Source organism: Schistocerca cancellata, chromosome 6 (genome assembly GCF_023864275.1).
Source record: "Schistocerca cancellata isolate TAMUIC-IGC-003103 chromosome 6, iqSchCanc2.1, whole genome shotgun sequence".
NCBI lineage: Eukaryota > Metazoa > Arthropoda > Insecta > Orthoptera > Acrididae > Schistocerca > Schistocerca cancellata.
This window is the reverse complement of record NC_064631.1, coordinates 505,138,165-505,165,542: the sequence shown is the minus strand read 5'-3', so window position 1 is coordinate 505,165,542 and position 27,378 is coordinate 505,138,165. Positions and strand designations below refer to the sequence as shown.

The window sequence follows — 27,378 nt, the reverse complement described above, 5'->3', positions numbered from 1 at the left end:
CCAAAGGCTGGAACATTTTTAATTTTACTTGAGCGTGTCTGCTCTAAGCTTTGACTGTTGCCTTCTCGCAATGTGACTTTATCTAAGTAACTTTTCTATGTGGTGACAGTCTTCATCTTAGCTAATATTTCTGTGAAACTTATTTTCTATGTACTGTTTTGTAGGGCTTTTAAATTTTCATTCTGATGAAGACATCCTTAGAGTTGAAGAAACCTAGGTAAATGTATTAAACAATTATTTGCAACCAGTTGGCTATGTTACGTCTCCATTGAAACTTATATACAGTTTCTGAAAGGCAGCCATATTCAAAACTGCAATATTTGCAAATGTCTTCAAATATTCGATTTTGACATTCTGATTCAGTTTTACTAATTTTCACAAACTTCTTCACTGTATTGATCATTTTCTCATTTCTATACACTGTACAATTTGTGCAAATTGTGAATCATAACTTTTTCTGTTGTAAAACATATGGAACAATGTCTAATCTGTCACTCCTAGCCACAAAAGCTGTGGCTGAATGATTTATTTCTATATACAGCAACAGAGATTCCATGTGCAATCAATCATCACAGCACTTACAGTACCGTAAAATGGGGTGAATGGAAACAGCAGGGTGAATAGAAACAAAACGTCATATACACGATTACTTTGAATACTATAAGGTTTTACTTGATATCAGTTTTAACTGTTATGGTTTTTGGGTTGGCAACACTTCAGACTAACAACGAAATTATGTTTTGTTGGGTTGGCAGCATTGTAGGTTGATGTTTATCCTTATGTCTGTGTCGATAGTTTTTAAGTTGTTTTCCTACCTACTTTGAACTTCTGCAGTAAGTAAACGTGTATTCTACATATGGCAGTTAATGACATTGTAAGTACTACATATAACATCTATATAAAACAGTTAGGGCTCATTTTTGTTTCACTTTCAATGAAATCAGATATGTGAATTTTCAATTTTTTTAGGTTATGTTTATAAACTTTGTGGGGTGAATAGAAACATATGAATTCTGGTGTTTCTATTCACATCACAATAACAAAATCTAAAAAAAATGTATTAGTATGCCATATTAATACTATATAATTCTCTAGTTATGTTACATGCACAACTAACGCATCTTCCTTGTTTCAGAGTTGGTGTTCAAATGCGTCATGGAAATACAAACCCATCATAGGAGGTGGTTAAAAAAACACAGACCTAATCATATAAACAATGCCCTCTCTGACATCAAATTAGGATTAGCTTGCGGAAAGCAGCTGAAATACATGGGATTCATTTTATCCTACTATACAGACACCTAAAAAGAGGCACCAACATTAAACCTCAGGGTGGACAAACTGCCTTGTCTTTTGAAGAAGAGAAGCTGTTTGTAGACAGATTGAAAATATGCAGTGAATGGGGCTATCCTATTGACTTTACAACCTTAAGACTTCTAGAAAAGGAATCTCTGGACAGAAGGGGGGAGGAAGTGAGAAGGTTTATGAATAATCTCCCTGGTCGTGATTTTGTGGAATCACTTATGAGGCCACACAAAGATCAGTTAGCTGTGTGAATGTGCCAAGACATAAAACGCTCCAGAGCTGGTGTTACACCAGAAACCATCAACAGTTACTTCTATGAACTGTTAAAGGAATTGGAGAATGTGCCACCATCTAATATAATAAATTATGATGAGACAAACCATACAGATGACCCAGAAAAATGAAAGGTAGTCACACGGATGGGAACTAAATATCCCAAAAGTGTCATGAACTCCTCACAGGCATCAATCTCTGTTATGTTTGCAGCTGCTACGGATGGCACTATACTACCCCCTTATGTCATGTATAAGGCTTTGCATTTATATCGAAGCTGGACTGAAGCTGGGCCAAAATATGCAAGATACAATCAGACAAAATCTGGCTGGTTCAATTCATTCTGCTTTGACGAATGGGTCCTAACAGTTGCTGTCCCATACCTGAAAAAGCTGGAAGGTAAGAAATTTCACATTGGAGACAATTTATCTTTGCTTCTGTCCATAGAATCAGTTAAGCTGTGTCAGAACAATGACATAAGATTTATATTCCTACCAGCAAATTCAACACACCTGACACAACCACTGGATGTGGCATTTTTTCGGCCTTTTTAAAACTACTTGGTGCCAAATATTAGAAGAATGGAAGAAAGGCCCAGGAGGAAACGAGGCAACAGTTCCTAAGGATAAATTTACTCTACTTTTGAAAAATTTGTGTGACTCCTTGAAGGAAAAAAATGTTATTGCAGGTTTTAGGAAATGTGGGATTGTGCCTCTAGACTGCAATAAAGCACTGTCAACAGTTTTAAAGATCTCTTCCAGAGGATTAGACAAGACCAGATTCCTAAACAAAGGAGAAAAAGGTCAAAAGTTAATGTCCAACCTGGCAGAAGTGTTAGTGTTGATGACTTTGAGGACATGAACGGGGAGGATGTAGCCCCCAATTCTTCACTTTACATCGATCCAAGCCCTTGTACATCTAAACATGCCAAGACAACCAAAAAATACCAAGAAAAACTGAAAACATCATGATTCATCATCAGAGGATGAGGATACATACTCAGTGCAGGACAGTGATGAAGACTTGATTTTGTCCTCTTCAGATTCTTCAGATCAAGATGAAAATACAGGTATCTCCATAAGCCAAGGTGACTATATGGTGGTCAAAGTATATGGTAAAAAATCATCTTTTCGATTTTATGTTTGCAAAGTTAATTACCTTACTGACAATGGTTTTCTTGGAACATTTTAAAAAAGAGTTCCTCAAACCAAAAGGTTCACAATGACTGAAGAAGAATCTTTTGTTCCAAGAAACGATGTCGTCCTAAAATTGTTGTCGCCAGTTCTCTGCTCAAGTGCTCGTTTCAAAGATATGCAATGTTTTGAAGATGATCTTTCTGATTTAATGATTTATTAATAATACAATACCAGTCTCATGGTAAACAGCTGTGTTCAGTGTTTGTTCACCTTAAGTTTGAATAGATTAGCCATGCGGCACAAACATTTTTGTATATTTTACTTACTTTTAAAATTGATAAACCATTATCATTTGAAATAAATATTTTTCTGTTTATTTTATAATAGAAAAATATATATTTCATAGCTTTTATCAACCTCTCTTTGCTTTTAAAAGAAACAATGATAGTTTTATAACACTGTTTCTATTCACCCCTATCTGCCGGGTGATTAGAAACACCATGTTTAAATTTTTTTTTTTAATATCTTGAAAGAAAATAATTTGATAATACTATCATAAACTGATAAGAGCAATACAGACCTGAGTTTTGGGTAGTATTTTTTGTTTAAACTTGACAAACAATAAGTAAATTTTTCAACCAAAGTTAAAATTTGTTGCTATTCACCCTGTTTTACCATAATGTAATTCCTATCAATATTTGCCAGTAGCATTAGGTGGCAGAAGGGAACATGGTGAATGAATGATGGAGTATATCATAGCTGAAAGAAACAAATTCAACAAAAGTGGACTTGGAAGAGATCAGACAAACAAAACCATAATGAAATAATCAACAAGAAGCAATACTACGAGTGTGTGTGTGTAATGCAGGGAGTGACCACGAACTAGTTTGGCCGTTTTCATGTTCAAGTTCAACACTCAGCAAAAAGGAACATTGTACTCCTGATATTGATGAACTACAGATAAATTAGTTATCATTTTAAATAACTCTTCCTTAAAAACCTGACCAAATAGATAACTTGAAACTGTTAAAGTTAAATGTCTTGGAATGAACTACAAGAATTCAGGAAGAAGATATACTCTCAGAAGCAAAACAAATTGTTTAGAACCCTCTCACTCACTCAGTCAGGAAAGACAATCAATGTAGTGAGATACCTGTGATTCTAATGCAGTATGGCCGGCCGGAGTGGCCGAGCGGTTAAAGGCGCTACAGTCTGGAACCGCACGACCGCTACGGTCGCAGGTTCGAATCCTGCCTCGGGCATGGATGTGTGTGATGTCCTTAGGTTAGTTAGGTTTAAGTAGTTCTAAGTTCTAGGGGACTTATGACCACAGCAGTTGAGTCCCATAGTGCTCAGAGCCAATCTAATGCAGTATGAGAAGAAATAAACAAAAAAGAACATGAGGAAATTTAACAATCACCTCATCATGTAGATGACAGACTAAAACCAAAAGAAGAAAATTTTGAAATGCAGGAAGGCAATCTAAAGTAGCTTGAATTAAGAACAAGAAAGAACATTATTTCATATATAAGCTCGATATCACTAGCACTTTTTCCATTCATTCATGTATCATGCTTTGCATCTCCGCAAATGAAGGAGAGCCTTAAAGATGCAGAACAACTTAAGTCAAGTTATACATCAACAAACAGAAGCACCTATTACATACTATTTAAGTTCATTATACTGCCAACTATTTATAGCTAGTGCTAATCTACTCACATAATTAACACTGGGAACTACTTCTAGTTTAATTTTTAACTTGTTATCAGTTAGTATATAAGGTATATTAGTAAAAAGAAGGTACTTTGGGAGGAAAAAATCCAATACCTTTATCTTGCACTGCTTACTTCCTGTCTTATTTCCCCTTACTTCACACTAAACATTTGTGTAATGATCTCAGAGACTGCTGTTACATGTTTGTATAATGAAAAGGTAAAACTTGTTTAAATTGAACATTAATATTAAACGAATTTACATGACAAAGTCTAAATATTCTGATAAATCAGAAGAGAGTATAGTGCCATACTTTTTTACTTTTTTTTGTACAATGTATACTGACACACCATCTTAAAAAGAAACAACTTCCTTGGACAACAATACTAATGAAATATTTGATGTAATGACCACTGATGTACACATCACACTGTGTCAAATTAAAAACAAGGATGCTCCAGTAGAGGAAAAAATAAGATACCTGTTAGAAGCAATAACAGTAGTCATAAATAGAGTACTGAGACTGGGAAAATACAACACATCTGTAAAAAGTTGAAATGGTGCAACTGTATGAAGAAGAATGTTGTTTGAAAGTTTAGCAAACATTTTCAGTCTGGTTTATGTTCTCATCAGTCACAGAATGCCTTTAATATCCAATCACCTATTACCTTTACTTCTTCCATTGTGATACTACTGCTCAAGAAGGGGAACAGAGAAAAATCTTGAGACTTATCATCCTATAAATTAATAGATTAATGTCATAGCGAAAGTACTTAATGAACAACAACTGGTCTTCTACCAACCAGTCATATAAGAAGGATTTTGCAAATGTTTATCAAACACTGACCATAACTCATTCAAAAAACCATGGAAAGTGTTGTGACTCGCCGACTATTCAAAGTGCCGCTGCGCAATTACGCACGTCCTCTATGTGCGGCGCTGTCTGCCAGCCAGGCAGCAGCTGCGCCACCTAAGCAGCCAGCCGAGCAGCGGCCGTTAGACTGAGACTCAGTGTTTAATCGAATGCCGACTTGTACACAGGTCAACTTACTCAGTGACTTATATGTGTGTTGTGTTGTCCGAAAAATGTGTTAAATTTGAAGATATAAAAATTGGCGACGAGGTAGTGGATTTTTCCTTTTCACCGTTGACTCACAGGGTTCCATGGCTACTGTCGAGCAGCTCTTGGAAAATCTCCTTGAACAGCAAACGCTTCTAACGACGGCGATTCGCGATCAGCAAACGCTTCTAACAGCGGCGATTCGCGATTTCGTCGCGGCATCAAATGCGGGGCGTTTCTCGTTGTTGGCTGTACCTCCTTTTCCACCTTACGACGAGACGGCGGAAGACTGGTCTGATTATGAAAAACGTCTTCGACAGCACTTCTTGGCATTTCATGTCACGGACGAACAACCATGTAAGTCTCTGTTCCTTTCCTGGATTTCACCTCAAATGTATCGGTTGTTGTCGCAATTGGCTCCTTTGAAGGATCCTGCGTCTTTGTCCTTTGCTGAAATGTGCTCCCTTCTGTCTGTCTATTTTCAAAAGCAAACGCATGTGGTAGCCTCTCGTGTTGCCTTTTATCGTTGTCAAAAACAACCAAATCAGTCCTATCGCGCTTGGGCTGCTGAACTTCACGGCCTCAGTCGAAAGTGTCAATTTGTTACTGACGTTCACAAAGAATCCTATGCCGATTCCATGGTACGGGATGCTATTATCCAGTCGGCACCCGACAAAGAAGTTCGGCAACGTGCCCTTCAGTTGGCGAATCCGACTCTAGATGAAGTTCTCTCCATTGCGCAGTCTTTTGAAATTTCTTGCACCGCTGGGGCGCAAATAGAAGCGTGGGGTGACATCGGGGAAATACAACCTCTGTGCGCTGTTGACGACACGTGCGGTGCGTCCCCGCCGGCCGACGTGGCCGCAGTGCACTCCCACGTGCAGCCTCGGCCTAGCTGTAAACAACCCACTAAGAAACTGCAGCAAAATCCCCGGCAACTTCCTTCATGTCCGCGGTGTTTTACGAAACATTCACGCGAGGATTGTCCCCAACGTTGGGCTGTGTGTCACACTTGCAAAAAGAAAGGTCATGTGTCTTCCATTTGTAAATCCGACCGCATACATGATGTTCATGAACATGACGCGGATTCTGATTCTGTGTTGTCTGTCAATTGCACTTCTTCCCTTTCAGGGAAGCTATTCCTCACTGTCCAAATCCTTGGTCGAGATGTTCGCATGCAAGTGGATACCGGTTCTGCTGCCACTATAATTAATTCTCAGACATATCTTCAGCTGGGTTCTCCACTCCTGTCCCGTCACTCGGCAATTACGGACGTACAATAAACAGAAGATTTCTCTCTTTGGACAGTTTAATGCTGAGGTATCTTACAAATCCGTCGTTCGCACTGTTCCCATATTTGTGGTCGACCAGAGCACCGCCGAAAATCTTTTTGGTTTCTATGCCTTTCGCGTTTTTGGGTTCTCCATAGATGACTCTGTCAATATTGTCTCTGACGCTATTCCTTATGCTCAACTGGATTCCTTGTCGACGACATTTTCGTCCCTTTTTTCTCCTGGGTTAGGCTGTGCAAACGACTTTGAAGCTCATATCACGCTCAAACCCACTGCTCGGCCTAAGTTTTTTCGGGCCCGGCCCATTCCTGTGGCCCTTCGTGATTGGGTAAAACGGGAGTTGGATCATCTCACTGCTTCAGGGGTCTTGCTTCCTGTCACTTCCAGTGAGTGGTCCTCTCCTGTCGTTGTAGTTGCTAAGCCCAATGGTGATATTCGTCTCTGTGGCGATTTCAAAGCCACTGTAAATGCTCAATGCCTCATTGACACTTACCCTATGCCCCGTCCTGAAGAACTGTTCACTAAACTCGCTGGAGGACAGTATTTTTCTAAAATTGACCTGTCGGAAGCTTATCATCAACTTCCTCTCGACGCTGCTTCCCGGCAGTTTCTGGTCCTTAACACGCCTTTCGGCCTCTATCAATACCAACGCTTGCCATTCGGGGTTGTTAGCGCCCCTGCTCTCTTTCAGCGATTCTTGGAACAATTATTGCTCCCTGTCCCGGGATGTATCAATTACATGGACGACATTGTTGTCAGTGGCTCCACCACTGACGAACATCTTCAAAATCTCCGCGCACTTTTTAATGTCTTACAGACTGCCGGTCTTAAGTGTAATCTTCAGAAATCACAATTTTTTCCGGCATCTATCACGTACTTGGGGTTTCAACTCTCTCGGGATGGTATTCGTCCGCTTCAACACACTGTTGCTGCGATCGATGCCCTTCCTCGCCCTACATCTGTTAAGGAACTGCAGGCTTTCTTGGGGAAAATAGCATACTATCACAAGTTTTTACCGTCTGCGACGTCGGTGGCTCAGCCGTTGCATCGCCTGTTGCATAAAAACGTGCCTTTTCACTGGTCCGCGTCATGTGACGCGGCTTTCCGGAAATTAAAGGCTATGCTGAAACAGGCCCCGTGCCTGGCTACTTATCGACCTGGCCAACATCTTGTTCTTGCCACAGACGCCTCTCAATACGGGGTCGGTGCAGTCCTTGCGCACCGTTTTTCTGACGGTTCGGAACAAACCATCGCTTATGCCTCCAAAACGCTCACGGATGCCCAACAAAAGTATTCTCAAATTGAGAAAGAAGCTTTGGCCATCATTTATGCTCTTCATAAGTTTGGTGTTTTTCTCTATGGCTCAAAGTTTCATCTTGTTACGGATCACAAACCGCTTGTTTCCTTGTTTCATCCATCAACATCACTTCCCGACAAGGCTGCACACCGCCTCCAGCGTTGGGCTCTTTACTTGTCCTGTTTCAATTATGAGATTCACTTCCGGCCCACGGCTCAACATGCGAATGCTGATGCTTTGTCTCGCCTTCCCATGGGTCCTGATCAGGCATTCGATAGGGACGAACTTTTGTGTTTCCACCTGGATGTTGCCGAGCAGCGGGTTGTGGACGGGTTCCCTATCACTGGGGACAGGCTGGCGGCTGCTACGGGTTCTGACCCTACCCTCTCCCGGGTTTTACGCTGTATTCAGAAGGTTGGCCAGATCGCCCGTCCGCTAAGACTTCTGATCCGTTGCGGAACTACTACACTTTGCGCTACCGCCTCACGGCTAGGGATGGTGTTATCCTCCTCTCCACTGACAATGCTTCGCCGCGTGTTGTGGTACCTGCGTCTTTGCGTGCTTCGGTCTTGCGCCTCCTTCACCAGGGCACTGGGGTGTGTCTCTCGCACAAAATCTCTGGCACGCCGTCATGTGTACTGGCCTGGCATCGACTCTGACATCGCACACATGGTCGCTGCCTGCGGCCCTTGTGCGTCACAGGCCGCTGCCCCGAAGTCATCTTTGTCACCGTGGCCTTCGCCTGAGAAGCCCTGGGAGCGCATTCATGCTGACTTTGCGGGACCCTTTATAGGTACTTATTGGCTCCTCGTAATTGACGCCTATTCTAACTTTCCTTTCATTGTCCGTTGCACGTCACCTACCACCGCGGCAACCACCAGTGCTCTGGCCCGCATTTTTTCTTTGGAAGGCCTCCCCTCTACTCTTGTTACTGATAATGGTCTGCAATTTGCCTCTTCCGACTTTGCGGATTTTTGTGCTCGTCACGGCGTTATGCATGTCACGGCCCCGCCGTTCCATCCAAAATCCAACGGTGAGGCTGAACGACTGGTCCGCACATTTAAGGCTCAGATGCGGAAACTTCTGACTTCTTCTGCTGCTGATGACGTGCTTCTCCAGTTCCTGGCGTCTTACCGTTTCACCCCCATGGGCGATCACAGCCCGGCTGAGCTCTTACATGGCCGACAGCCCCGCACGCTACTTCATCTTCTGCGGCCTCCCACTTCACGGCCGCGGGTGCCTTCACTTGGCCGGTTCACCGCCGACGACCTCGTCTGGGTGCGGGGATATGGCAGGCGGCCAAAATGGAGCCCGGGCCGCATCTTACGAAACCGTGGCAGACGCCTGTATGAAATCCAGGCGGACACGGGCGTTGCAGTGCGTCATTCGGACCAGCTTCGGCCTCGGGTGCCAGCAACGCCTGTTCCGAATGCCGCACCACCTTTGGCTCTACCTGATGCTCGGGATCTTGGCATCTCTCAATACTCACAACGCAGCCCTCTCACCGTCATCGCGATGCCAGCACCAGAACGGACGCCACCAGGAGACGTGCCCATGCAGGAACCGGAGGACCGTCCTCTGTCAGAGTACATCTACTCGCCTCCTCCTCCAACAGACGCCGATACATCGCCCATGTCTCCTGTCATATCAACTGGACTTGCCGCAACGGGCAGATTGGTGCAGGGGGCCCCAGCAGATTCAACCCCTACGTCTCCTGTCATCTCGACACGTTACCATCGGGGACACTTCCTAGAAACACTGACTATCTTTCCGTTTTACTTTCACTGTCAATAAGCATCCTTGACCTGAATAACACATTGGCAAAGTAAACTGAAAACCTCAACAAGGTAGCAACACTATCTTCTGTACACCAGAGAAATCAAGAAATGAAGCAGTAACAGCGTGCTCTCCAGTATTCTTATAAGTGGGATGCTCATACGCTACATATCTATAGGCTAGTTTCTTGCATATCTCAGCAATTAAACATTCATCAACACTTTTCTTTTGCAATACTTTTACACATTATCACTGTGAAAGCATGTATTTGCAATATATTGTGTTTTGATCCATGCTTCCTCTGAATAAACCACTGGCCTCTTTATCAATGTTCACTTTTATATAGTATGCTTTTTTGAAACAATTTAATTTGATTGGCATTTGCTGACTCATATATTCTCTCATATTTTCAAAGCAAAGCCCATATGCTAAAGTGTTCATAATATTGACAAAAATGCTGCTTAATAACAAATTCATCAATGGGATATTTGTGTGCACTTTCCTTCTTCTTCTTTAGGGCATATATTTGGATCCCACTATGTACAGTCTCAGTTTCTCCTGCCCTAGTTTGCACACAATCAACGTACTCAACTTTTAACATTTTGCTTCCACATGGTACTGCTTTTTGTGTCAGCACTGTCACTTCTTTCTTCTTCTCGTCATAAATAAATTTAATGATATTAATAGCATGCAGTCACACCAAACCACAAAAGTATTTTCTGTGATCACTTTTCATGGTTGCACTGTGAGGTAACAATGTGCACTGTTTTAGACTGCATGTGGCTTTATTTAGTTAACTCCTGCTGCAGGCAGATCTCCAGTTCACTTTGCTGCGTAGTGCTTTACGTTGCTCTATGAAAGGAATATATAGAACTTCAGTTCAGACAATATTATGTTTGTTCTGAGAACCAAAATAATGTTTTTCATAGACAGCGAATGTTATATGAAATACACCACAAGCAGAATTAGTTTGGTCTAACACAAGCAACAAGATACAAAAACAAACTTTTACAAACACACACACACACACACATAAGCATGCACACAAAGGCAAAATACACTATATAAATCACATTAATGGGATATTTTCTTAGTGCAGCGCACAGTGCTAGAAAATCCACACTGATGACACAAAAACAGGTGTATTGCTTTACGAGTTTCATGTGCTCCTACTATTTCCCACAATTTTTATCATTTCTGTGTACGCAAAGACATAGATGTGCACACACATACATGTAGATTACACGAACAGATGTTTCCAAGTTTTTGATAGTAGTCATGGGAAAGCAAGGGAACTTGATACACCACATACTGCATTTTTAATGGAATTTCAAATACCATGAGATAAATGAAATTGGAAAAGCATCACGATAACGCACCCGCCCTGTCATCTCTGTTGGTGCATGACTATTACACAAAAAATGAAATCACTGTGCTGCCTCATAAGCCATGCTCTCCAGACCTGAGCCTTGTGGTCTTTTTTTATTTCCAAAGTTGAAAGCCCCATTGAAAGGATTAAGATTTGCAACGATAGACGAGATAAAATGAAATTCACAGACTGTGCTTCACGCAATCCAGCAAGAGGTGTACCAAGACTGCCTCCAGAAGTGGAAACAGCATTGGAAGTGGTGTGTCAAATGCGGAAGGGAGACTATACACAATATGTAAAAGGTAAGCATACAAAAATTTTGGAGACGAAGTTCCAGAATTTTTTAAACAGACCTTGTACTTTGTAAACTAAATGTCTTTAACATATAGCTCATCCAAATTAGCAAAATCTGTCCTACCAGCTTTTCAAACCATTATGTAATTTCTGAAATCATAATATGTTCATATGCTAGCCTTTATGTAGCACATCTCATTTCATCTCAAAATCATCAATCTGTAGTTAGTTGTCACAATACCCACATCTCAACAAGAGCCAGTGCCAGATTGGTATACTAATAACACCTATGTGGAATGTCAGAAGACCATGACTATTCTGTATTATTTTAGAATCAGTTTCGAATCTGCTCCCAATCAGTTCACTAAACTTCACCCAGTGACTTATGTTATCTTTCATGCACTTATATTTTGAGTCTATTTGTGAGATACTATCACTTTGGGCATTTACTGTGTCTATGCACTGGATATGTAATATTCGAACTGTTATATCAAGGATCAGATCATAGCATGTGCACTGTGTTTTCATAAAGCAAAGCCACTGTTATGACAGTGGTTAGTTAGCATGCTCTATAGTTTTGTTGTATTTCAATGAAGGGATTGATAGAGGAACCTGCCTGTAAAGGATATTTTTATGAGAAATGGAACTAATCATTGGGTGTTTCACAGAGACAATAAATATGGAAAAAGTCACAATTTTAATTTAAAAGTGTGCAGTGTACATTTTTAGAGGAATTCCTGAAAGCCAGTTTATAGCAGTTTGATGAACTTTCTTCAAGGAGACACAGTGCGGACTGGACAAAGCAGATAGGTACATTCCCAATGTTATATTGCAAATGTGAAAATCACACACATGGACTACTGCAAAGATGTGAAAATAAAATCAATTAATGTGTAAGATGAAAAATTATATGGTAAAAATAAAACATGCACAACTATGTGAAACACACCATAACACAGTTTCATGAATGTGAACCATGCATTTCAGTCCACCACCATTGGCCAAACGACTTTATTGTTGACTCACCATTAGACAGGAATCATGAAGTTATTGTCTACCAGTCCCTCTGAGAGTGACCACAGCTACTGTTGTAAAGGTATGGTGTGTGGGAGTCGTGGACATGGAAGTGGCCATGGGCTGGAACCCCCAGCGGTATTGCATACACACGCTACACAACAGGAGAAAGGGCTACCAAAGGTGGCAATTGCTGTGGGTAGATACTAGTCATGCAGGGGCTATGTAAATAGTTTTCAGCTTCCTATCTGACTGGTCCTGACAAATTAGCAGCCTCACATTTACCACTTCACAAAGAAAATGATGGACAATAAAAAAACTAAATATTAAATATAATTTAGTAGTGTGTTCAATCCACACTTGCAAAATGGAAATATCAATACCAGAATGAAATCAATATATCTTTCAAATGGTGACACCCAAATGGTAACAATAAATGCTATTGAAGCTATTGAATCATTACTTTAAGAAATTATTAAATTATATTTCACTTCCAATGAGGAAAAAGGAAGATACACTATTCTAATGACAAATTTTGAAGATAGAATCCAGAAAAAATGCATCTACAGTCCATGAACATTTGAGGAAACCTAAGATTTAATTCAGAAATATAGAGGGACTGTATGCAGCTGAATTATGCATACTATAAAGACATATTGCTTGAAAATCAGTACATATGGTATTGTGATGATAGACCTGAATGCTACATAGAAAAAAAAGAGCAAAGTATTTATTAATATTAAAACTATACACTGTGAGTTTATACCAAAATTTAGTACCTTTTGGGCATGGTTTTGATGCAATGCAGTGGCAAGTGTGATTTGAAGAAGTGCTATAACTTTGGCCTTCACCTGCTCCAGAGTACTCAGTAATCAAAATGTTTACAATCATATAATACGATTCAGCCATCTCAATGCCCTTTCACAGATAATGGAACATAGTGCAGAAAACATCAATATCCTAAGTTAAAATAGGTCCCTTGAGCACAGTTGATGCTTTATGAAACATTGTCAGGGAAGACTCATTTACCTTCAGTTACTACAGTGATTCAAACTCTATGTTAAACTGTAGATACCCAAACAACTGGGCTTCTAAGTCAGTTCAAAAGTAAGAAGATAGCAAGGGCATAACACATCCAATAACACTGTGCCCAATAAAGCACTGCGGTGGTCAAACCAACATTCAGTTTGAGGATAGCTTCACCTTTATAATTATGATCAGATATGCGTTAGGCAAGTGCTGTATTTTTTATTTATCTTCATCCAGTTTCTCTTCAATTTTTATTACAGTTCTTCTGATATACAATTTGCTAACCTGACATGCTAGGATAATAGCGAAAAAGTTTTCACATTTGTCCACACATGCCTTCTTTGGTAATATGTTACTGCTTTTCTAGAAATTGGTGGTACTGGTAACATATTGTTAAGATATTGAATAAAACTATTTGAGAACAGGTATACAACTGCAGTGTACATGATATAACCAAAAGAGCACAAATTAAAATCGAAAGGTATAAATATATGACACTCTGATTTGATACCTCGAAGTGGGAAGGCCTTAGAGTTCAAACTGGCATCACAAAATATTAATTGTTGGGCAGTAATGGAGTTGTGTCAGCTTAAATCTTCCATTATTTATTGGCACTACTTAATGTGCCAAATATTTTTGGTGATTAAAAAGTATCTACAATAATTTCAAGTAAAATTAAATACTCACATGCTTCAGGAAAAGCAGATTGACCAAATGATAAAAAAAAGTTAACCATCATACTATGACCTGAAAGCAACAGCCATTTAACTCAAACATATTCAACAAGCACCCTCTGCCCCTTGGTCATATTGCCCCCTGTTTTCAGTAGTGGAGGTAGTATAATCTTTTACACATTTATACCTCAAAGCAAAATAATTCATCATTCATGCTAAAGAAATCACTCTTACAGTGGAAGAAAGTGTACATGTAATTTCTTCTGACTAAACAGAGGCAGATGACTTTTTTCTGACAGTTAAGAGAACTATGTCATTCCCTTGCCTTGTATTTATAAATGTTAAGTATCTAATAATATAAACAACAATGATGAGAGGTAACCACTGAATACTATCTAACTGGTGTTGCATGCATAAATATGACAGCTCAAAAATTTGCTCTAGCTTGTGAGCAGCATAACTTGTTGTTTAGAGTCTCTCCCTCCCTCTCTGTCTCTCTTTTTGTTATCATACGTAATTTTCATTTTCTTGCTTTTGCTGAGAACCACATGCCTCCTTTTCCCCTACTTACCTATACTTCACTCGCTCCACTTAACACCACACATCTGTGTCACTCCTTGTTGTCACAATCCTTTTCTCTCCCCCTTCATCTGTCTGCTTGACAACAGCTCATGTTTGTTTTGGGAGGGGAAGTGGGAAAGGGAGGATAGGTATCCACGTATGACTGCAATAAGGAAAGTGATGCTCACTCAAAAGCCACAGCAGTTTTCTTGGCTGCTCCATTTGTGTCTGCTCCAGCAATCCACCAGGAGTTGAATAGTTCCTCCCCTTGCACCTATGTTTACATCCTACAATCCATACATATTATAAACATTTGTGTATCATAACAGCATTTCCATGCTGTAAAACATATGTCTAAAAAAGTCACACATGGGGTCTTCCTGCTCGGTTCCTATTTGAACTGGAAACATGGGGTGAAAAGATTTTAGTTATGTATAGACCAGCACCCACTTGTATAGCCATTTCAAAATCTTTCTTACTTTAGGTTTGTTACAGTATATTAAGCGAGGTCTGAATGACAAGTAGGAGCCATTTGTAAGTGTTCCATTTGTAATTTACACAAGAAAGTTGCTACTCACCATATAGCGGAAATGCTGAGATACGCACAACAAAAAGAGAAGAATGATCATTAATTACATGTATTTGCCTACCTTGTTACAAAATTTGAACCAGTCCGCACAAGTCTGAAAAACAGAAGTGGTGCACATTAAAAAAACTGCCATGTGGTTTCAGTTGCCTGAGACTGCAGTCGGGCATGTGAGGTAGGTATGCGTGTGTGTGTGTGTGTGTGTGTGTGTGTGTGTGTGTGTGTGTGTGTGATCTATTTTTGATGAAGGCCTTACTGGCCGAAAGCTTTATTTGCGACAGTCTTTTTGTTGTGCCTATCTGCATCTTCGCTATATGGTGAGTAGCAACTTACCTTTTCATATTTTCCATTCCATCCTGGATTTTCCATTGTTTGATGTTCTTCTGGGAGGTGTTTGAAGCATGTCACTTCTGTACTTTAAACTTGCATGGATTGGTTTAAACTCTGCACAAAGGTAGATAAATGGATAATGTGAAAACTATTTTTTTTTTATCCAGTTATCATTATCTACTGTCAAGATATGATAGTTTAAAATATAGCCAAATGTAGGATGTAAAAGTCGTTCTCACATGAACTGAATATGCAGAAAAGTTTTAAAGTGAACAAAATAAATAAAAATGCATTCTTATGATCAAACTGAGAACTCACTTCCAAAAATGTAGTTTCATTAGGATTTTATGTGCATAAAACACATTTTAGTGAGGTTCCTTATGCACACCACATCTATGTTTCAAACTTATGCGGATCGGTTCAGATTTTGTAACAAGGTAGACAATTACATGTAATTAATGGTCATCCTTTTCTTTTGTGAAAGCTTTATCCATTGCCACGATATCCACAACATGGTTCGAAAGACAATAAAAGAACTTATACCAGATCAGTCAGTCACCACCCAAGTCAACATCAATCCACATTCGTTGTCAAGCTATGGCAGTCTAATGTCAAAATTATGGTACAGTAAAAGTTGGGAACCAGAATGAAAAATAGCACAAAAAAGACAAATATGTCCTGGGCAGAGTTAGGGAGGTAAAAGAAGGGAACTTGCTTTTCAACTTATCTGGCAGCTTTAAAGACATTTAAATGTAAACATCTTGACAAACTGGAGCTTTTTATGAGTTAACCCTACTTCCTCAGCACAGTGAGTGCTCTTAGCTGCAAGGTGCTGGCACACCTGCATCTTGCAATCTATATGCTACAGTTCCTGATCCTGTGCCTAAAATTCAGAAGATTCACCAGCCATAGTAAAAACTATATAAAACATCATATAATATCATATGGCTTAAGAGCATACAAGTAATAGCTAAAAAAGTTTTTTGAGGGGATAAAATTTTTATGGGTGGATTTGTTCTTGGGAGGACACTAACACAATCTTTAGATTTCTTGGTGGGGGGGATTGACTTTTTTCCCCACGCAGACCATTTCTCCAACAAATCCACCCCCTATTACATGTACAGTGAGGTGTGTAAGAACAAAGAGAGAGACACAAATGTATGAGCTTCTAGAGAGTGGGATGCATCAACAATAGGAAGTATCCAAGAAAGGGGGGGGGGGGGGGTGCATCTATAACAGGAAGTATCCCAGACTGGAGATGCACACATCTTGAACTTTAACGACATTTTGTGTCATGATGTAGGTCATGAGAAGTGCCATGTTGGATGACATGATAATGTGTGTCATGCTATACGATGTGACATCATGTATCATGTTACTTTACTTGACACAATGCATTACATTACATGCCAAGTGTACTAATAGTAACAAGCAGAAAAGCACAATTAAGTGAAGATGTTTTGATTTAAATGTCTCTGAAGTTGCCAGGTAAGTTGAAAAGCTAGTTCCCTTCTTTTACATCACTAACTCTGCCCACGACATATTTGCCTTTCTTGTGCTATTATAGGAGCTGTTTTCATTCTGGTGTATGTACGTTCCAAGCCTTCTCCTAAATCATTGGACCAATTTCAACCAAACTTGGTACACACACACACACCTTTTAACATCAGGAAAGAATCACTGTTGGGGTAAAAGCCACCTACCTATCAAAGATATGGAGGCGGGGGTGAAAAAATGTGCAGTCCATGACATGCAAATACCCAGACTTTATACACACAGTATTTTAGAATGAGAGCACTTAGTGACTTGCAACAAACATTACACATAATTTCAAACCTTTACAAAACTTTTTCTCATTGACAACCCCCACAAAATGACAAAAGAAAATAGTTCACTGCTTGCTCACTGCTCCTGCAGTAAAACTGACACATCAGACATGACCTTTTAATTTATTACTTCTGTGCAATTAATTGTATTCATGGCACATTCTGCAGACAGTATTAAAATATACCACTGGATGTGCCTGCAGAATTATATCATTGTACAACACATTGTTCAGGAGATAATAGTGTCATAAAAATTGAGCTGCTCGAAAATGAAACTACAGGGAGAGATTCGATAAAGATACAGACGCAATATGTGTGCAAATAAGTGTGAAATATGTTAAATATTTGTGACACGCGTACTCTACCAAAGCCACAGGTAAAAAGCTCCTCCTAAACCCCTGGATCAATTTTAACCAAACTTGGTACATATATTACTTACTATCTGGAAAGAAATACTGTGTGGGTAAGAACCACCAGCCTGCTAATACAGTGGTGGTGATAATTAGTGATGGAGAGAGAAAGTGAAGAGGAAGAGATAGACAGAGAGGGGAAGGAAGAGATGGACACAGATAGGAGGGAGGAGGATATGGACAGAGAGAGGGGAGCAAGAGGTGGACAGAGAAAGGGGACAGGAGGAGATGAGGAGAGGGAAAAGAGAGAGATAGGGGGAAGAAGACATGGACAGAGAGAGAGAAGGAGGAGGAGGAAATGGACAGGGAGGGGGGGAGGAGGAGGTGTATTAAGAGAAGATTGAAGGAAATACACATCCAGGCAATGTTGGTGCACAGGTAGTTATTCAGTAAATGCAAACTAACTATTTAAATACATATGACCTTATAACAATGGTTGTCTCTATTTTCATGTTGCTTTTATAAGTCTCTTTATAGTTGAAAATAATGTTACTGCTGTACATAATATCTTGTAAATTATTTTCTATCTTGAATTAAGGGTTCATCATTCACATCTGATTAGGTATTTATTATTGAATTATTTCATGGTTCTCACTTTGGTTATCAACTTTTGAAACAACAGGTAAACAAGTGGAGAGACTTGAAGAGTATGTTTAAGAATACCATGACTTTTAGTTTCATTTGTGAAAGCCACGTAAGAGGCATGGTAAAAAAGAGAGAGAGCGAGAGAGAGAGAGAGATCCATATTGTGTGATTCAGTAATTCTCTGTATTATGTGACAGATATCGTTCTGGCATAGATACTTCCCACACATTTTGCTGTTCCTTACAAAGAAAGTTTCAATAAAACAGATCAGAAGTAATGGAACGGGGTCGGGGAGGGGGAAGTAACTTTTTGGTATAAACTTTCAACACTTGGGCTTCTTTCTTTCTTTCTAATTAATTTGGTTACTGGAAAATATCTTCACACACTTTTTCAGCACATGAATTATTCATTTGTCCCTTCAGCTCATGACAAAGAAGAAGATACCTTGAAAGTAGATGCAAGAAAAGTTAGTGAGTTGCATTAGGAGACACCAGGTTTTACAAGCCCCAGCTTAGTTCAAGTAGAAGCCAGTACGTCACAAAATCATTTTTACTATAAAATTGTAATTAGAATATTTAATTACAACATTCTTATTTTTCATAACTTCACAGTAGATCATCATGAAATGACTATTTAAAATAGTGACAATAACTGTGTAAAGGAGATCTGCAGAAGTAATCTACATTACACTGATGTAAATGAGGACTCCAGAAGAAGACTTATCATGATATTGCAGGAGATGAACTGCCATTTTGATAAATACTGGACTGTTTCAACATTTCCTAATCAAATACACCCTGTGGTGCAAATCTGTGACTGGCCAATTGATCTAATGCCAGGTAGAGTGTAGCCTTTCTTTCCTGTGACACTAGGAGGGTAAGATGGCAGGCCCATCACCCCAGCCAACCTTTACCCTTGAGCAAGAGCCACACTTAACATTTGATAAATCACATTTAATAAATTTTGCATAAGTAGTGACGCTATGTGAAAAATTCATGTAAACCATCCACAACAGTGTATAGCAAGAAGAAGCCAAAGATGAATGGCAAATAAAAGATCTCACCTTATCTTTTATCTACCCTTTATTTCATAAACAATTGGAGGATTAGTTTCTAATGTAGGCTACCTAACCTGATGATAAGTTGCAGGAAGTGTAGGAAACTCCTTATTATTCTTACAAGTGAACCAATAAATGAAAAACACTTTAGAAGAGGACAAAGATGTATGCCATACTCTTAGATCTAGATCTGCCAAGTCATTATACATCACAGTTTGTATTAAAATACAAATACATGTTCTGCCATAAATGGGAAATGACAGTTTCAAAGTAAAGGCCTATTAAGGCCTACTTATGAGCATAACACAAATGCCACTGGTTTCCAGTCTGAGATGTGATGGCATACAAGCCAACTGAGGTTCTAGATTGCTACACTTTGTACAGATTTTCTAAGTTTACTATGTGATGCCATCTCAACACTAGATCATTATTTTAATATAAATAAAAAGAAATCATTTTGATGTATATATATCTGGTTTACATGTAAAGCAGTCAATGAAATAAATGGAAGGTTTATCTTATACTAAAAAAGTTTCATTTAGGATTACCTTGTGGTGTGATGCAGGGCTTCTAACTGTTTTATAAATAGTGCAAGCTGCTTGAACAATTGCTATGAACACCAGTGCTGCAATACACCCAAGAACGATATACAGCTTTGTTGCAGAAAGGACTGTGTCTTTATTTTCAGTATTTCCTATGTTTTCTGGTAAATCTGATACTTCTGGAAAAGAGACAATTTATTCAATACATAATAATTATTTTAGTTAAAATCAAACAATGGAAAATCCAAGATGAAATGTAACAATATTATGAGAAGGAAAGTTGTTACTCATTATATAGCAGAGATGTGCAACTCACACACACAACTGCAGTCTTAGGCAACTGAAACCATCAGTTTCAGTTTCCTGAGACTGCAGTTGTGTGTGTGTGTGTGTGTGTGTGTGTGTGTGTGTGTGTGTGTGTGTGTGTGCGCGCACGCATATGTACACGTATCTGTGTCTATTGTTGACAAAGGCCATTGGCCGAAAGCTTCAAGTGTGAAAATCTTTTTGTTGTGCCTCTCCACAACTCAGCATCTCCGCTATATAGTGAGTTGGATTATGCTGAGCAAACACTTTACACAATAAAAAATGTTACTGGTAAACATTAGCAAAGAGAACCAGTTATTCAAAATTATGTAGACTGTATTTACAATAAACTGTCACTACACTTCTAAATATTATTTGTGTCTCCATAATCTAAATTTGACAGTAAAACACTACTGGTGCCCCGCTGATCTTCAATAACTACTGGTAAGCTTTTGCAAAAAAAACTTTAATATTTGTCACAGATTAACAATAAACTACTTGCTGTGAGGCAAGAGACATGTTTACAATAAGCATTATTAGGTGCCCCACAGCTAACTGGAATTATCTTGCCTTGAATTTGGAAGATGAGATAATTTGTAGAAGGAATAGTAATTTACTAAATTTTAATTTTCTTCTTCTTCTTCTTCTTCTTCCCATTTGAGTTATTTTTGCCCAAAACCTTTGCACCAGAACACAGAAATCCACTTTAAATCCTGAGTAAGGGGGTAAATTCCGCACAGTATTATTTTTACCTCTTAATTTTGTCATTAGGTAAACTGAACTTAAACTGGAGCTGATTTTTATTATTAGTAAAAAATACTATCAAGAAGTAACTGCTTTGGGAATCTGCATGAGAAGCAATAATTATTGATTTGACAATACATTATTATAGCACACCTGAGCTTAATTTACAATAGCTGCCCAAAAGATAACATGGGGTGAAGATGTGCAAAATGAACCAGTAACCTTATCTTCAAGTTTGAGGCTAATATGCAGCAGTCTACTAGTTATTTTGCTTATGTGCCATTGTTCAATATCACTCCAGCACAATGAGTAGATTTTTTCATTCATTATTTTGATTGTATTCCATTCAGGTCAATCTTTAATAGGTCTGTGGAGCATTTTTAGTGACCCCATTTCCACATTATCTCTTTATAGTACTTAATATATGAACAGGAAAGAGATACTGAGCAGTAATGTGAGGATGACAACTTAAGGGCACAGCTGTTACTCAGAGCTAATAAAACATCCTCTCTCTCTCTCTCTCTCTCTCTCTGTCGTCCCCCCCCCCCCCCCCCCCCCCCCCCCACCATTGTTTGGCAAGATTCAGTATCAAAGGTGGGCATAAACTTATAACTTGATCCTTGTATCAGTCACAAGAGACATTCTCAGATCTAGCCAAAAACTTATCTTTTAAGATGTCAAACTGGTCATTGACTATGAGGTGGTTGTAGCAACAATGATTACCAAAGTACAAAAGGCAACTAAAACAAGTAGAAATCAACTGGATGTAATTAAACCATCAGCCAATTTCAAAGGCAGGTTTCTTGGGCCATGACATCCAATGCTGACACTGTTGATCCCTCCAAACAAACAACCTACGAGTATATCACTTGTCACTCATTATCATCCTGGCCTTGAATTTATTTATCAGCTACTTTGACAAAGCTATGACTTCCTAAAATAGTGCCTGAAATGAGACCCATTCTGTCTGACATTTGGCCACTGCACCTAGAACAGCTTGTAGTTGCCCTCCCAATATCTGAAATATCCTTGTCAAACCCTATGCTCATCCTGCACCCACATCCCTACCCTACAGCTCCTATCCCAGTAATCATCCCTGCTATAAGATTTGCCCTATCCACCTTCTTACCATCACCTATACCAGCCCTGTAACTGGCAAAACATATACTATCAAACGGAGAGTCACCTGTGAATGACACATGTCATATACCAGCTGTTATGTAAACAATGTTTGGCTGTTTACGCTGGCATGACCATCACCTAGTTATCAGTTGGGATGATTGGGCATAGGCAGAGGATTGTACAGGCAACACAACATCCTGGTGCAGAGCATGCTCTACAAGATGACAATCATGACCTCTGTGCCTGTTTCACCATATCTGACATCTGGATTCTTCACTCAGACATGAGTTTCCCAGAACTCAGCAGGTGAGAACTGGTGCTACAATATGTCCTTGGTTCTGGCAATGCAACTAGCCTTACTTTGTGTAAATTTCTTAGATCTCACCATTTATTCACAGTATCTATTCCGTTCTTCACTCCCATTTATCTTTCGTTTTTTGACCTGTGTCTTTTCTGCAGGCCCCCCACCCACCTCTACCACATACAGTGCACTCAGGTTTTAGCTCTTATTAACTCACGCTCAAAATTTGCGCAGTAATCTCTTTCCTGCATATTACCCTCCTATCTTCCACATTTACACTACCAGGTTTTCAGATATCGTCCCGTGCAGTCCCTACAGTCTGTCTTCCTTTTCGTCCTTTCTGGTAAGTCTCCCCTGACCTTGGGTCCTGGATGACTTTCTTCTGCTGCCACTCGGTGAGTAGATCTTTTATCTATCCCCTTACACTAAAACAAGTAGAAAGATTTATATGTTCAGCAAACTAAATAAAGAGGCAGTAGTGTCAAATCTCAATGAGGGACTTAAAAATTCCTTCTGACAAGGAACCCCTTGAGTAAGAGGTCACAAAAGGCCTATGATGTTTACAGCATTCGACAGCCCTCACATTCTCTACCATGCAACCACAATACTGGCTGCTAATGGCAACAGGAGGTGGAACTGGAGGTATCCAATGCTGAGCACAGCATGAGGCTATGGAGTGTAGGTGAACTGCTTAGCCTACGAGTAACTCACAACAGTGCTACAGTGCTAATGGTGCTGTTACAAAGCAAAGCAATGGCAATCATAAAAAAAGTGAACATTGCATTACATCTACAGCAAGAGTCACCGAAGTTGACATTTCATCCGAAAGAAATTGAATAAATTTTGCGGGGTGAGAAATAAATGGCAAACAAAATATTAGTATTTCTGCAAAATGAGTCAGTGGCAAGTGTGGTGTCATATATACTCAACTGTGCCCACAAGGAGTACAGTTATGATGATATGTGCTTAAAAAGTGAAAGTGGTATAGCAAACAAGTGTTAAGCCATGTAGTTCATTGTCATGTCAGACAGGAAGCCACAAATCCCATCTCCACTGAAAAGTAGTATAGGACAATATGGTTAAAAAACAACTGTGAACAAATTTCGAATAAGTTTGCAGCAATGTGACCATGTAGTGCATAAGAAAAACTAAGGATATTCAAGGGCAGAGAAGGTGCACTTGTTACAAACACTGGTTTTTCCACGTTTCGAAGATGCTTGATACAATTTACAGGATGAGCCTGATAGTGACTTACTACGTTATGCACATCAAATTGCGCACAATGTAGATTACAATGATTTCAAGAGAAGTAATGAATGATGCATAACTTCAAACAGCATTACAGAATTGGAAAATTTAAGATAACAAAATTTCAAATGGCATCAATCTGACAACACACAGCAAACTGCAATTGGCCTGAAAATTTATAGATGAGATAAACATACATATCCAATTTCCAGAAAGGAATTTACTTTCAGGTCTGACCAATTGAGGACTCAAAGAGGAAATGCATATGAAATGGACCATGGAAATTAGAGGTACCAAGAGAGTTGTATCAAAATCAACTAACATCTATGTCCTGATGTGTTTGTGCACAATTATGCCGACTGTTAATCTAGATGATAAATTGGACGGAAAGATATTTAGAGCAAACTATCACTCCTGAAAAGTGTGCAACATTGCAGTTCATACCACCTGAAACCATTGGACAAATTCAGCCTCTAGATATTTGTTTTTTCTATGCTTATAAAATTCATGATCACACTATCTACAGCTATGCCTTAAAGGATAGCCAGTTTCATGATAAGCACCATGACTGACTGTTTCACATTCGGTTGCATCCCATCACATTCCATTCCAACAGTTCTCATCACCCCATTACACAATATCATTCTATATGAATTCTTTAAGAGTAGATACGTAGCTGAATATCCTGCATGGTTTTAACTACCAAGGAGTTTACCTTAGATCTTAATGGTGCAAACCTTCGTGATCACTGTGGCATGCCATTTTTCATTCAGTGTTCATGGCACAAGTTAATGGTTTGTTTTGAAGATTTCTCAAATGTCAATGATGTCCATTTTATGAAGGACATAGAAGATTGAGCTCTCCACCTCCCAAACACTCATTCTCTGTCACCCTCCTGATGAACATGGTGAGTCATTAGCAGCTAATATTTTTTCTGATGTAATTGCTAATTCAACATTTTCAAAGGAGCCTTACTAAAGATTGTACCTGTGATCTCAATTCAAGGGGTTCCTTGTAGTTAGGAGCATGTAGAAGAACTGTGACAAGATCAAAAGAATAGGTGACACTGCACTGGACAAATACATATTTATTAGAACAGTATGATATGGTAGAGACTCTCCATGGTATATAGCCACTGCAAAACATCTTCTAAGGAAGCAGCAACTACAGTAGAACACGCATAAAGCACAGCATAAAGCTAGGGAGAGAGAAATACTAAATGACAATATTATGAAAAGGATAGATGGCTGCTCACCATACAGGGGAGGCATTGAGTCACAGACAGGCACAACAAAAAGACTGCTATACATTTAAGCTTTTGGGCAAAAGGTCTTCTTCTGAAGTTGAAAACACACAGACAATAAAAGCACACACACACACACACACACACACACACACACACACACACACACACACACACACATGACCAATATCTCTGGCCATCCAGCCTCAGTGGTCATGTGTGTGTAAGTTGTGCTTGTGTAAATGTGCACATGAGTTTTACCAGTAATTTTCACCCTGCCTAGTGATGTCAGGAATGAAATATGTTACGAAATGTGTCACACACACATTAGAGGCAGGCCACAAAGTACAAACACCACAAAAGCAGGAAGAGCTGCCATTCAAGAACTAAGGAATGATCCTGAAATAGCCATTCTACCTGTGGGCAAAAGAGATGCCATTGTAGTACTTCCACTGTCAAGTACAATTACAAAATGTACAACCCATTTGAAGATCCAGCACACAGAAAATCAAAGGGAGACCCGACAAAGTGAAGAACAAGACCACTGAGCTTTTACGCCACTCCCTACCAGAGGAAATCATTAATAAGCTTTGACCTTGAGCTACTGCACCACAAAGGCTCTACGGCTTACCAGATGTTCACAAACAAGACGTTACTCTGCATCCAACTGTGAATCACATAGGTGCACCTGTGTACCAGATGACCAAACATCTAACAGTAGTATTAATCTCCACTATTAGTAAATGTCAGCACCACATGAGGAACTCTGCATATTTCATTCAGGAGAAGCTGGATTCAGTTACTCATTCAGTCATAAAAATTAAAGTTTTCCATGGTTTCACCAAATCAGCGATGGTGAACATCAGCACTGTTCCTTTCAAAAGGACACAGCTGATTACCTTCCCTATCTTTCAGCATTTCAAGGTTGTAGTAAGTATCTAATAACTTAATTTTGCTTTGATATTAAATCCTAATCTGCATTTATTACCTGTGGTTATTTTTCAAATTATGCTTGATCCAACATTCTGTACCATGGTCTGACCTACATACTAATATTTTTTTCATTTAAAAAAGTACTACTACATTTTTCTCCCTGAATTCCCTATACCAGAATCAGTGGTTTAATAGCAGAATTTCAGTATGTCAGATTTTCCAATAAGAACCACCTTACAGAATGCTTATACTTCTACAAATTATCAGATTTTAATCATGTATCATAGTGCACACAGCAACAGATTGAAAAATCACTTACTAATTGAATTTCAAGCTTCAGGAACATCAGATTACTGTACAAAGAACCAAAGACCAGATGGAGGAAGTGAAAGACAGAAAATATATAAAATGGCATGAGAAATCATTATTCAACAACTCAGCAGTGTGACATAGGATTGTGATCCTGAGGAATGCCCTGCAGCTTTACATTATATGTGTTCAGTTCAGATCCTTACAAAGCACAACCAACTACTATAAATTCAACACTTATATTCTCAATTACTACATATTCCTGTTGGCCTACCCTGAGTTATCATTTTTATTGAAAATTGTTAACTATATGTTCTTCATATATCTGTTTGTTGTATACTCTTTTATTCTTAATTTTACTGTTTAAAATATATAAGTATGTCTTACGTTTTATAAGATCAAATTCAACATAATTTGGATCAACAGAGAGTGCACCAACACGGCCACTTTTGACAGTCTCTAGGAGAACTTGCTGAACTGACTCTGGAACTTCATCCAGTGGCTTTCCATTTTCATATTTGTCCTTGTCTAGAACTAATTTCATTTTTGCTATGACATTTCCATTTAATCTGGAACACAATAATATGTAATGAGAATCTGAAAAACAGGATGACACTGTGTTTTCAAAATTCATTTTAACACTAACATTTATTCATGTGAATGAACGAATGGCCACATGAATGAACAAACATTTAGAGCATAGAATAATATAATTAACATTGAATTATATGAATATACATACAGGGAGTGAACAAAAATATGAAAACACCAACAACAACACATTGCCATACCTACACAGATTAGAAAAACATTTGGCATTCGTAACAGCTTCCAGTCATCTCAAAATGGACAAATACACTATTGCATGGTTTTCAAGAGATTCGTATACTATTTTTCCGGCAACATAGTGGCAAGTTCAGGTAATGATTATGTAGGCAGATAGCAATCATGCACCCTTCTCTCCAAAGTAGACTGCTTGGGCTCAATAACATCAAGATCTAGTGGCCATGGGAGATGCAGCACTTCATCCTCTTGGTCAAAAA

At 39.1% G+C, this 27,378-nt stretch overlaps 1 protein-coding gene across 5 annotated transcripts in view; it reads right to left on the bottom strand.

Moving 5' to 3' along the window:
- The window catches only part of LOC126088613 (uncharacterized), a 511,853-nt gene that overhangs the window by 5,762 nt on the left and 478,713 nt on the right, over positions 1-27,378 (bottom strand). For 4 of the 5 annotated variants that reach the window (XM_049906837.1, XM_049906839.1, XM_049906838.1 and 1 more), the window contains 2 exons: positions 26,723-26,904; positions 20,136-20,308 (listed from right to left, as the gene is read on the bottom strand). In XM_049906837.1, coding sequence (XP_049762794.1) covers positions 20,136-20,308; positions 26,723-26,904 — 355 coding nt within the window. The remainder of the gene's footprint in view (positions 1-20,135; positions 20,309-26,722; positions 26,905-27,378) is intronic. The other variant, XM_049906840.1, reaches the window with a different exon arrangement.